This window comes from Anabrus simplex, chromosome 1 (genome assembly GCF_040414725.1).
Source record: "Anabrus simplex isolate iqAnaSimp1 chromosome 1, ASM4041472v1, whole genome shotgun sequence".
NCBI classification, from domain to species: domain Eukaryota; kingdom Metazoa; phylum Arthropoda; class Insecta; order Orthoptera; family Tettigoniidae; genus Anabrus; species Anabrus simplex.
The window spans coordinates 601,185,057-601,197,755 of record NC_090265.1 but is presented as its reverse complement, the minus strand read 5'-3'; the positions used below and the strand labels follow the sequence as shown (position 1 = coordinate 601,197,755).

The 12,699-nt window shown below is 36.1% G+C and overlaps 1 protein-coding gene across 2 annotated transcripts in view; it reads right to left on the bottom strand.

Annotated features, from left to right (window-relative positions):
* Positions 1 to 12,699, bottom strand: part of mle (maleless) — a 278,516-nt gene that overhangs the window by 206,245 nt on the left and 59,572 nt on the right. For both annotated transcript variants that reach the window (XM_067135650.2, XM_067135651.2), the window contains one exon: positions 8,344 to 8,390. In XM_067135650.2, the coding sequence (XP_066991751.1) occupies positions 8,344 to 8,390 (47 nt within the window). The remainder of the gene's footprint in view (positions 1 to 8,343; positions 8,391 to 12,699) is intronic.

The window sequence follows — 12,699 nt, the reverse complement described above, 5'->3', positions numbered from 1 at the left end:
TGTGTGTGTGAGCATTTAAGTTTTGTTTTTAGCGTGTTTGAAGAAATATTTTGTTTTTGAATACAATAATACTGAACAGTTACATACAATTTACATAGAAACATATTAATGTATGTAGCATCTACTTGTGACTAAGGGTAATTATTCTGCAGGCATCACGCTAAATATAACTGTCTTTATATTTTAGACTCAAACAAATTAGTTCGCCGAAGTATCCATTGGGCCAATCACCTCCGTTGGACACACTCTATGAAGACGGAGTGCCTAGTGCATGTAAACAACAGTTGATATTTGATTCAAAATGAACCTATGTTGAAATAAGTTAAAATAATGGCATGAATGAGGGTGGTTGAAATGTCATTAAGTCTTCCCAATTGACTAGTGTTTTCAAGTTTTTCCGTGTGTTTCTGTTGTTGGAAAATGGGATGTCAGTTTATTGGTTGAATGGGTGACAGTCGAAAGTTGTGTAATTAATGTTGAGCTATCTTATGTATGTGAAAACCTTAAGTGTTGTTGGGCTGTTACCTTATTGCTAAGAGGTTTGTGAAGCACTGGCTGTCACTAACGTCTTGCCTGCCGTGTTGTACATGACGTCTTGGTGGAGGGGAGTGGACCTGGGAAGAAGGGGCTGTGGGCCTGTGATTGGCGCATGGGGAGGAGTTGTGCGTATTGGAGGGGGAACAAGGGCGTGATAAGTTGAACGGCTTAGTGGGGGTGCTTGAAGAGGTTGTTTTGAGGACGTCAGCAAGTCTTTTGTCTTTCAGATTTAACTTATTGAACGAAATTATTAAATGTTCATAAAGAGGGCTTCGGTTGTCTATTGGATCATTTAAGTTTTTATTACTGTTGTATTTCTGGTCCAAGAAAATGTACAAATTTTCCAACTCAGTCCTGAGTCTGCCTTTATCTAGTCTTTAAAATTTGGAGATCTCGTTCGATTGTGGTGAAACTGTGTCCAGTGTCCTTCATATGGGGATGCTCATTGCTGAGTGTTTGTTGTGTTTCTGGGCATTAAAATGTTCTGCATATCTAGTTGTGAAGCTTCTTCCGATTTGACCGATGTACGAACTATTGCACTCAGCACATTTCAGCCTCTAAATGCCGGAACCCGAAAATTTATTGTTGTCCGAGTTTATCTTCTTGTGGTTGAAGAATAACTTTTGATTTGAATTTTGGGTCTTAAAGGCTATCTCAATATCATGTTTCGTTAAAGGGGTAGCGATTTGATGTATGATGGGATTAGTATAGGTAAAGGTTGCGTACTTTGATTTGTTTATTTCCATTGGGGAGAGGTTCGTGGTCAATTTCAATTTATTGATTATTTTATGTATGATTGAGGGATTGATTCCATTGAAACTCGCTATTTCTTTTATGGTATTTCTTTCTTTTATCAAATTGGCAGTTGACATGGGAATTTTTTGCACTCTGTACACTAAACTGTAAAATGAGGCTTGTTTGTGTGACTGTGGGTGAAGAGAATTTTGTTTTATGGTTGTGGGAGTGAACAAAGGTTTTCTGTAAATTTTGAAATCGAAATTGTCCTAGTAATTGTAATGTTGAGAAAATTGATTAAATTATTGTCCTCATCCTCTTTGGTGAACTTGGTGCAGTTGCGTAGGCTACTTAAGTAGGTTAGTATGTATTCAACTTTTATCTTTTATCTATTATTGCTAATGTGTCATCGACATAGCATAGCCAAAGACACAATCCATTAATGCTATTTGTTATTTTACTATTTTCTAGATTATCCATGTAAATTTCGGCAAGTGTTCCCGAGATGGGATCTTCCATGGCTAGACCTTCTTGTTTGTATATCTTGTTGTTAAAAGTGAAGTAATTATTATGAAGAACAATATTTAGCAATTTTAAGCATTATTCTATTTCTAATAGACTTAAAGTGCTGTGTTTGGAAAGATTATTTCGTATGATTTCCATAGTTTCCATAGCGGGAATGTTCGAGTACATGTTGGTAATATGATATAGATGTTGATTCCCATAGGGAATCTGAAACATTTGTCCTGAATGAGCAAATTTATAATACCAATATAAATGGTCCATTATTGGACATTATAAATTTTCCAGCTAGCTCATTCTTGGTTGCCAGCGTTTCGCCCTCGTGTGCTAGGGTGGGCTCATCAGTTGGTACCTAGCACACCTACCAATACGCTGGCTAGTGCATACCGTGGAGGCCACTGCGTAGGCTAACTGGAGCCACCGGCAGTGCCAATGCACTAAGAGGCGAAACGCTGGCAACCAAGAATGAGCTAGCTGGAAAATTTATAATGTCCAATAACGGACCATTTATATTGGTATTATAAATTTGCTCATTCAGGACAAATGTTTCAGATTCCCTATGGGAATCAACATCTATATCATATGATGGCCAAGCAGGCATCAATTTTTAGTGATGAGACAAAGTCTCTTAGTGCATTGGCACTGCCGGTGGCTCCAGTTAGCCTACGCAGTGGCCTCCACGGTATGCACTAGCCAGCGTATTGCTAGGTGTGCTAGGTACCAACTGATGAGCCCACCCTAGCACACGAGGGCGAAACGCTGGCAACCAAGAATGAGCTAGCTGGAAAATTTATAATGTCCAATAACGGACCATTTATATTGGTATTACATGTTGGTAATGTCGAAAGAACACATTGTGTGATTAGGTTGTAAATTAAATTTAAGGTTTCGCATAGTTCTATTGAGCTTTTTATAGGGTGTTTGTTGTAGAATGTAAAATGTTTTTTTTAGAAATTTCTGGAGGAATTGTGAAGTTTTGTACATCGGACTATTTCGGCTATTTATGATAGGTCGAATGGGAACGTCCTTTTTATGTATTTTTGGCAATGATCTGACGGTGGGTAATTTGGGATTCATGTTAATGAGTTTTTGATATTCGTGTTCGTTAAATAAGAAAGGTGAGTTTTTTTAGGAGTGTTTTAAGGTAGGAGCTTTAGAGATTGAGTAAGAATTGTCGGAAAAGAAATCCTCCGTTTTTTGGATGTAGTCATGGTTATTCATTAGGACTATGGTATTGCTTTTGTCGGCTTTCGTTACTATAACGTTATTGGTGTCTACCTTTTTTCTTAATTCATGGGTTTGCTTTAGTGAGGTGAAATTATTGATGTTAGAAACTTCTCTTGCAAGAATGGGTAATTTCTTTTTCATCTCGTATCTCACGTCGTTCTGTCTGTCAAAGGGAATTTGTTTGTTTATGTTTGATTCGGCTTCAGCTATCATGGTAATTATGTCATCTGCTTCATCCGGACTAGGCCAATAATATTTTAGGCCTTGGTCAAACAAATGTATTTCACTGTCCGAAAATGTGGTGATAGATAAGTTGATCAGGGTTGGAGTGTTGTTCCATGAGGAGGTGGGAGTTTCTGTTTTGGTTTACGGATTTAGCTTTCTCTTCCATTAGACATGTGTTAACTTGTGGTTTAAGGTTTTTTGCTCTTTGTCGAGCATGTTCTGTAATTTGTGTCCGATATGCCTTTGGTATGAATTCCATTCAAGAGGTGATAATGACTGAGCAGTGGTGAAATACTCCTGATAACGCTGCAGGTTTAATACGGATTTTTTTCTATACATTAGTTTCATATCATTTCTGAGCCAGATGGTGTTGACTTTGTTTTGGATGTCTTTAGATTTGTGTTTTGGAATGTTTTTCCTTTGGGTTGGTTTCAAAAAATTGGGTACTAGACCTAGTCTTAAACATTCCTTTAAGAGTAGAATATCTTTTGAAATTTTACTGATTTTGATGTTTTGATACCTATTTTTATTTTTGTTAGTCTGGTTGGCCTTATCATCACAAGTAATGAAAATCATTTTTTCCATATCGAAAGAAACTTAATATAATATAAATTTATTCTAACTTCAACCTATTCAATACAGTACGAGATGTTAACGTAATAGTTAATCATCGTTAATAGTTGAGACATGTTTCGCCCCTTCTGTGGGGCATCATCAGTCATATCAATACCTCAAAAAACTGACATCCCTAGTCAATTGGGAAGACTTAACGACATTTCAACAGCCCTCATTCAAGCCATTATTTGAACTTATTTCAACATAGGTTCATTTTGAACCAAATATCAACTGTTGGTTACATGCACTAGGCACTCCGTCTTCATAGAGTGTGTCCAACGGAGGTGATTAGCCCAATGGATACTTCGGCGAACTAATTTGTTTGAGTTTAAAATATAATTAGTCAACACAGACATCCAATTTGAATTACGACGTAATGCAACATTTTTACATGAGCTGGTCATAATATCACATACAAAATTTCGCATCTTGAAGCTAATTCTGATTAAACTACTTCAAGAACGTAATACTGAGGTAAAAAAAAAAAAAAATTATGGAAACTAATACAAATTTGGAATGCTTTTCCACAACATTTTACAATGTAAAATACGTGTTCAGCAATTGTAATTATATGTATTCTGCACTCATTCAGAATATTTGTATATAAATTTTAAACTGTCTTCGAACTTACCATCAAATAAGACTTTAAACTACTATTATTGTCAATACTGTACATATGACAGCCATGTTCTAAGTAAAAATTCACCAACGTGTTCACCAGTGTAACATTTTTTAATCAATTTGATATTTTCTTAATGATAAGATCTTGTAAATGTTTTTTTAATGTATTCACTCATGCAACATATTTTTATAATTTCCAACCAGACGCCTGGTAGAAATTTTGAGGTACTGATACGACATGATGCCACACAGAAGGGGCGAAACATGTCTCAACTATTAATGGTTTAACTAATACGTTAACATATTGTACTGTATTGAATAGGTTGAAGTTAGAATATTTTTCTTACACTATATTAAGATTCTTTCAATACGGAAAAAATTATTTTCATTACTTGTAACTCAAAGGAAGTAAATGTACGAACTATTATGAATTCATACGAATCTGAACGGGGTCACTATGATGGAAAACTTGTGCAATTGTCCATGGGCCCAGTGTTGCCTATTCAGAGGTTTTCAAACTAGATCTGGAGGCTTTTAATGTTCAGTTAGCGTGTCGTATCCCGGCCAACAGGTGAGACGCCGAGCGGTGAGTGGAATCACCTGATGGCTAACAACAGTACTAAAAACGAAAGGGATATAAGATGGTAATTTATAGGCGTTAGGTAAGTTGGTTGTTAAGAGTTGAAACTCATATGATTTCCTATATATGTGCGTATATTGACAGATGATGTACAAAGAATATACACGTACAATTGAAGTCGGTCACGTATTGTGACGTACTGGATCTAGCCTTCCTCAGAACGGCTACTCCAAGTAAATGCAAGTGGACTCTAAAGCATTAGAGTCCCACTGAAATGCTAAGCGATGTTAAAAACAGAGTATCGTGAGGTCTCACAGAGATTCCTCAAGCTTTAAGTTGCCAACTACGATAAAACCCAGAAGAACTAGGGCTTAAGTCGAGAATCAAAGTATGAATGGTGAATACCAAGTGTTAGCACCACCGTTCAACCTGATCTACTAAGAAATATTCTAAGTAGCGAGACCGCTTGGAGAATTGATCGCAACCCTCTAACGTGAGCGGAAGGCAAGGCTCCCAAAGCGAAGACTAATGCAATAAGACGCTTGTTCCTTCAATTACATACGTATTTAAAGGGACTAGCAATATGATATGAGGGTCTCCCCTCCTCTCAGATAAAGCCTTACTGGCTTACTATTGGTGCTACCACCTCCCCCATGTATCTCAAATCCCACACTATGCACGTGGCAATATTTATTAACATGAACTTGACTTCTCGCCCTTAAACCTATGCTCATAAAATAACTCCCCCATTTCTAATACTTGTCATCATAAACATGACAATGCGTCCCGTTTCACTTAATTGGGTCGCCCATTAATTTTAAGTATGGTATCCTTCAAACTACCCCCATTTTCTTGCCATCTCCAGACGACAGGACGTGACTTTTTAGATTTGTCCGTATCGACTTCCTCGTGAGACCTCTTGACCTCACACAACTCTGTTTTTAACTGTCATTCTATATCACCCCCAACACATGGCTGCTCCGACAGCAAGGCCAATGGATTGAGTTACCAAAATAATCACTATGTATTTCTTATGTGCTGCTACTTGATGAAGGTTCGTGTCCTTGGACATGACAAGCGGGTGAAAATAAACAACAGTGCTAGCGGGTTTTCTGGAGGGTTCTAACTTATGAATAGCTGGAAATATCATTGCTATTAAATATGATTTTATTTATCAGTATAGTACTGACAACCCTGAATATGTATCAGTAAATGAGACTATACAGTAGAGAGTATTTCCGCGCAATTTTAAGATACACAATTACAATACGGTTTTTCTATTCCAGGATGCCGGATGCTGCTGCTACAATCGTAGTATAATATTGTGTGTATGTTTGTTTGTTGTACATGACTCCTGCACTTCGCTAATTTGTGTACTGTTTATAATTTTTACCTGCTGATTTAAGTACTATTTATAATTTTTATTTTCTAATTTATGTAGTGTTTATATTTTTTTAAAGCCTTTATAACTTATTCCAATAAAGTAAGTCAAAAACCACACTTTTCAACCATAGATTGAAGTAGTTGTAAACAAAACCACATGATTTCGACAATTTCATACTTCCATTGTCCACCCAGTAAATAGTCCATTTCATAAATTTCGTATGATTTTAACGAGTTGTTTACGACAGATTGAGGTATTAAGTGAAAAAATTTTACTACGCCTACAGTGCTAAATTTCTAGTGAATATCTTAAACATCCATTATCTGCTCGTGGAAATACCCCATTTATCTGCTAGCTGCAGAGATTAAGAACGCACTAACTTGATTCTGTTCGCTGCAATGCTTATGCACACAGCGGTTCCTGCACTTGCGAAACAAAGAGACCGAAACCTCTGAAAAGGAGAGAGAAGACTATTGGCTTAAATGTATAAGTTTATGGAAACGTATCCAGACTGTATAATTGACGATGTGCAAACCTAACACATAAGTTCGATGGTGTGCATGTTTTAATTCTTTACATGGCATGAAAAGAATTACCTACCACTGGTCGTGTTACTATCCGAGTAAAGAGAGACCAGTGAGAAGGGTTTTAGACATTGAGTGTGACGAATTGTAAGTAATTTAGGAGATAATGATGCAAGAGGCTACGAATCTTCCGATTTACAGGGAATCGAGCCTCTTTCAAGTTCAGATTAATTAAATAACTGTCACGTAAGTAGGCCTGCTGATTAATTTTCATGGCAAATATATTTTATAGCAGCAAAGCAACTATATCTGTAAATGTACATGTTCATATTTGTATAAACACCACATCGACCTTGTGGAGTGATATGAAATGTTTGTTTATGCCTACGTTATTCTTTTCATGGAAGGAATTTTAGTTCATTTCATTTTATTTCACGATCCTGCCTAAAATGAGTGTGCTGGGATTACTCACGTAAATATGGTATTAACAAACCATTTAAAGACAACTTACGCCAATTTTATGAGTGGAAGATGAGCGGCGATCAGCAATTGATGGCCATTAGAAATATTAGGGGCCCATCCTTGGACTTCATGGTCATGGGTAATGAAAAGTTCGGACCTTGTACCACCTAAACTAGTCTCCAAGAGCTTCAAGAGGATCGGAAACGCACCAGACAGATCCAAACATGATGCGTGCAGCAGAGGGACAAAGAATCTGATAGTGGTATAAGCAGCGGTGAGGACAACCTATCAATATGACATCAGATACCAAAACCAGTCAAAGTGACACAGAAAAGTAAGAATACATTGTTTACCAGTAAGTCCGTACTTCACAATAATGCAATAATTTTTTGGAGGTATAATATTTTAACTTTAATACCAAAATCAACGACAATTACCTTAATAAGTTGATTTTTATTTTCAGATTAGAGAAACGTTCGCCAAATTGCCGTGAATAAATTATGAATTTTGATTTGGACTATTTTAATTATTTTGCTTTATGCATGCGAGTATTACATGCACCTTAAACTTGTATCAAACACAATTTAGTTATAAATTAATTTTTTGAGTAATACAAATGTTAACAAAATTCTTCATGTAATTGTCAAACCCTATCAGTTTTTAAAAAATGTTGGTATAAAAAGTGTGATGATTATGCTGTGAAATGCAGTACACACATAGGATACAATATTAATATATTGTAAACAGTAATTATTACTGCTAAGCGGGTTTCTCTGTAGGTAAATTAGGCAATGGAGCAGAATAACACAAAAAATAAGGCGTAGTTCCACCATAATCTCTAATTAAAAACTGTCTCTTTGAAGAAAAATTAGAATCTTTTGCATGCAGATCTGAACAAGCAATAAACTTACTTCTTCCCAACTGTTTCACGTAGAAACTCATCTCAGCTACGAAGCTCCTGAAATTCAAATCATGAACAAGTAAATATTTATAAACATACTCAACAAAATGCATTACAAAGATAGAAACTAATATAGTTGAAAAGGAAAAGGGAAATCAACAAATATGTATATTCGCTCGACTGAAGAGGTATGTGGACCCAAGTGAGAGTTTATTGGGGGCAAATATTGCTCTCAATGCATAAAAAATGAATAAGCTAGAATTAAAGAAATTCAATACATTTTGAGATTAAGGCATGCTCACTACTGCAATCAATTCAGGCTTCTGACCTTGTCTCAGTTTGCATACAAATATCTTTGTAGTGTATATTATAGATCAGGACAAAATATCCTACTTTCCAACAGCAGACCATTGACTAGCACTAGGTTTATCTTATTTCAACAACAAAATTTAAGGATGAAGTAGTAATAATAACGCCGCAGAATACAAGTTGTATATTAATGGCGGTATGATTCTTAACAACATCCCTGACAACCAAGTTCAGTTGCAAACAAGAAATTATTTCCAAAATCTACTTTATCAGTGGCTCCAAAGAACTAATAATGTGTATATAACTGTAATCAATTTGATGAAAAATGATCAATAATTCCATTACTTCAATATGAAACTATTTTTACCTCAACATTCAATAATAATTTTACAATTTGGTTTCAATTCTATAGCAACTTACAAACAATAATATCCCCTCAGTCGGCAACCCTTTCAAAATCAATACACGTATAATGCACAGTTGCATGCAAAAAGCTGAATGTTACAATATTAATATTATTATTTATTCTACAGTTTAAAGATGTCTAGTGAAAAGGGGAAAGCCTCATGCACATTAAACGCTTCACAGATTCTCAGTGATTCTCAATCCGAAGTTATTAAAGAAACTAAGCAGAGTTTCTAGAAAATATAATATGAACATTTTTGTACCCGTTTCTCAACCCACTGATATTTAAGAAAGTAAACAGTTTCCGGGAAATATTAAATGACAATTTTTGTACCCAAGTGGATACAGAGCACTAACCTAGCAATTTACGTGAAAAGCACACAAATAAGGTAATCTTTCTCATAATTTATTCCAAAATATTGATACAGTGTAAAAGCAGCTTGAGCTTAAAATGACTCCAAGTAATAACTTTGAGGCTTAATGAAATCCAGTATCAATTTGCATCAAATTGAAGAATATCCAAAATAAAAAAATAAAATTGAGGTTAAAATTTCTGAAGAAAATTCAAAGTATATTCAAAATATTTTGTAAATGTATCATTTCTAGCTTTCCTTACATTAAGCCACAGCAATTACATCACTAAAATGAACACAAAGTACAGTTCCCCGAATAAGATTAAAATGCCTCTTAATACATTAGCAAAGCAGTCACTCAACTCCCAAAGGTCCTAATTAATGCCCTTCTTGCATAAAAATAAAGTTCAAAAACAGATGTATTTTGAATAAATAATTAGCAAGGAAGTCATATATAAAAGTACAGTGAAATCCCAATTTAATGCCTCATTGAATACTTGATTGATTAGCATTTTCTCCCCTCAGTATCAAAAGTCTTGCTTCCTTCTACAACATGTTTATACTAATATGGTATTTATAGCACAAACAGAGGAAGAATGACACAGTGAAATCTCACTAAGATATTTTCTTGCTAGGCACTTCATAAATTTTATGTCCTTATTCCCATCATATTGAAAAAAAAAAAAAAACACTATCTGTAACAATTTTTTTGCTATTACCACGAAAGTACAATCACATTTTTAACAGGCCTAAAAAAAAAATTCATCCCTTTTATACGGAAATAATAAAGAAGGTGAAACAACAGAACTCCATAAATGATTTTAAGGCATTTGATTTTGCAGATGATGTAGTGATACGGAGAGAAATACAGCAGAAACTGAAAGACTGGAACTACCAATTTAAGGAGTTTGGCTTCAAAATGAGTCCTACAAAAACAGTAGCAATGAAAGTGAGCAGGCAAGGAGGACAGACTAACATTATTAAGTCAATCATTTCCAATACCTTGGCAGCACTAACTCAAGACAGCCGAAGCTCATCTGAAATCACCAACAGAGTTCAGACACAGGAGCCCATTTTACCACCAAGTCAGGAAACCCCCTTTGGGATAGTCAAGTGCCTTTGTTATCTAAGAAGATCCTGTGTTAGGCCTCCTTCGTACCAATAAGAAAATTTGGACTGGAAACTTGCACCATCGACAGAAGAAATAATAGCAGAATCCAAGCTGCAGAAATGAAATCCCTGAGGTCAATGCTTCAGAGAAAAAGACTAGATAAGATCAGAAATGAAATGATCCGAAAAGATGTCCAAATGAAACTACTTTGTGAAACTCTAGCAACATCAAGATTGAAATGATTTGGTCACTTGAAGAGAATGGATCCAAAGAGAGTAGCAAGGGAATGGTTTGAAAAGGAGGGCAAGCGACGTACAGGCAGGCCAAGGCCAAAGAACATCCCAAATAAAAGAAAATATGCAAGGGAGAAACGTAGAATGGTGTAAAGTTGAAGAGGAAGAAAGGTACATGTACAGACAGAAATTGAGAGCACTCTTACACCACACCCTAGAGACTAGAGATGATTAAATGATGATTTTACATGGAATGTGATTTCCTATACAGATAAGAGCCCTCGCCTTCAGGGGCTGATCTGGTAAAGCTGTGCGATAATATAAAAAACCCTTGAATTCCTGAACTTCACAGGGTAAATTGCACCTTCAGGAAGCCAGCTGTTAGCATCAGGAAAGTTCAGTTCTGCTTGCTAGCTAACAGAGAACACTGAAAAACTCGATGAGCCTGTTTGCTTTATACGAGGGCTATTTTTTTTTTTCAAGGTCCGATTGGTCACGAAATGAAACAGCAGTACAAATTTGACACTTTTCTATTAGTAACACTTACTGATACATCACAGCTATTTTTCAACATAGTCGCCTCGCAGATTGAGACATTTGTCATAGCATGGTACCAACTTGTCAATGCCCTCTTGATAGAACGTCGCTGCCTGCGCCTGTAACCATCTTTGTACGCCGGTCTGCAGCGCCTCGTCAGTGTCAAAACGCTGTCCTCCTAGCCAGCGTTTCATGTGAGCAAAGAGGTGAAAATCTGATGGAGCCAGGTCCGGACTCTATGCTGGGTGATCGAAAACGTCCCACTGGAAACACTGCAGGAGGTTCGTGGTGGCAGCTGCAGTGAGCGGCCGAGCATTGTCATGGAGGAGGACAATGCCTGATGACAACATCCCTCTCCGCTAATTCTGAATTGCCCGTCGTAGACGTTGAATAGTCGCACAGTATGCGGCTGCAGTGATGGTGGAACCACGTTCCATGAATTCCACCAACAGAACTCCTTTCCGGTCCCAGAACACAGTAGCCATACACTTTCTGTTGGAGAATGTTCGCTTGAATTTCTTTGGCTTACTCGGGGATTGCGAATGCATCCACTGTTTGGATTGCTCTTTTGTTTCTTCCATTTCAAAATGAACCCATGTCTCGTCCCCTGTGACAATTTTGTTAAAAAAATCCGGTCCTTCATCATGGTAGCGGTGGAGAAACGCTAAAGCGGCGCCCACTGTTGTTTATAAGTTTCATTTCCGTATTGATAGATATTACCTTACAAAAACAATATAAATATAAGTCACCACATTATCAATACAAAATTTATTCACATTCAGCTAGTAAATATGGTCAAGACCGGTTTCGACCCCTAAGGGGTCATCTTCAGTTGACATGCATAAAAGATATATTTTACAAAAACATCACATATAATGATTAAAACTTAAATTAAGTCCAACTGATCATAAATGTTGGTATGTATGTCTTGGTACATTTGAGCTATTGCATGTGTCAATCCTAAGTTTACCAGCATACAGTGTCAAGGTAAGTAGTTAACTAATATACATCATCCATAAAATTACATGCTGTTTTTCATGTTATCACTATCTAATTTGGGTTGTACAATGTGGAATGAGATATACATACATTTGTGTAAATTAACAGTAGTAAGTTCAGTAATATACATTAAAAATTGGTTCTTAAATTACCTTAATTGATTATTGATCAGTCATATAAAAATGTAGAATTATTAGTTTGGACACTTGTGATTAAAATATTAGTATGCAATACCTTGTTGGCATATATCTTAAATACTAAAGTATCGGTTTATAAAGCCTATTATTCTTATTTTATGTCTTGGAATAGGGTTAAACTTTTAGATAACTATTTGTTTTGTTGAGCATAGGCATTGGATAATCTTGTTTTGTGTTTTGTGACGGTCAGACAGTATCTTCGGAACCCATCTCGCACAAAGT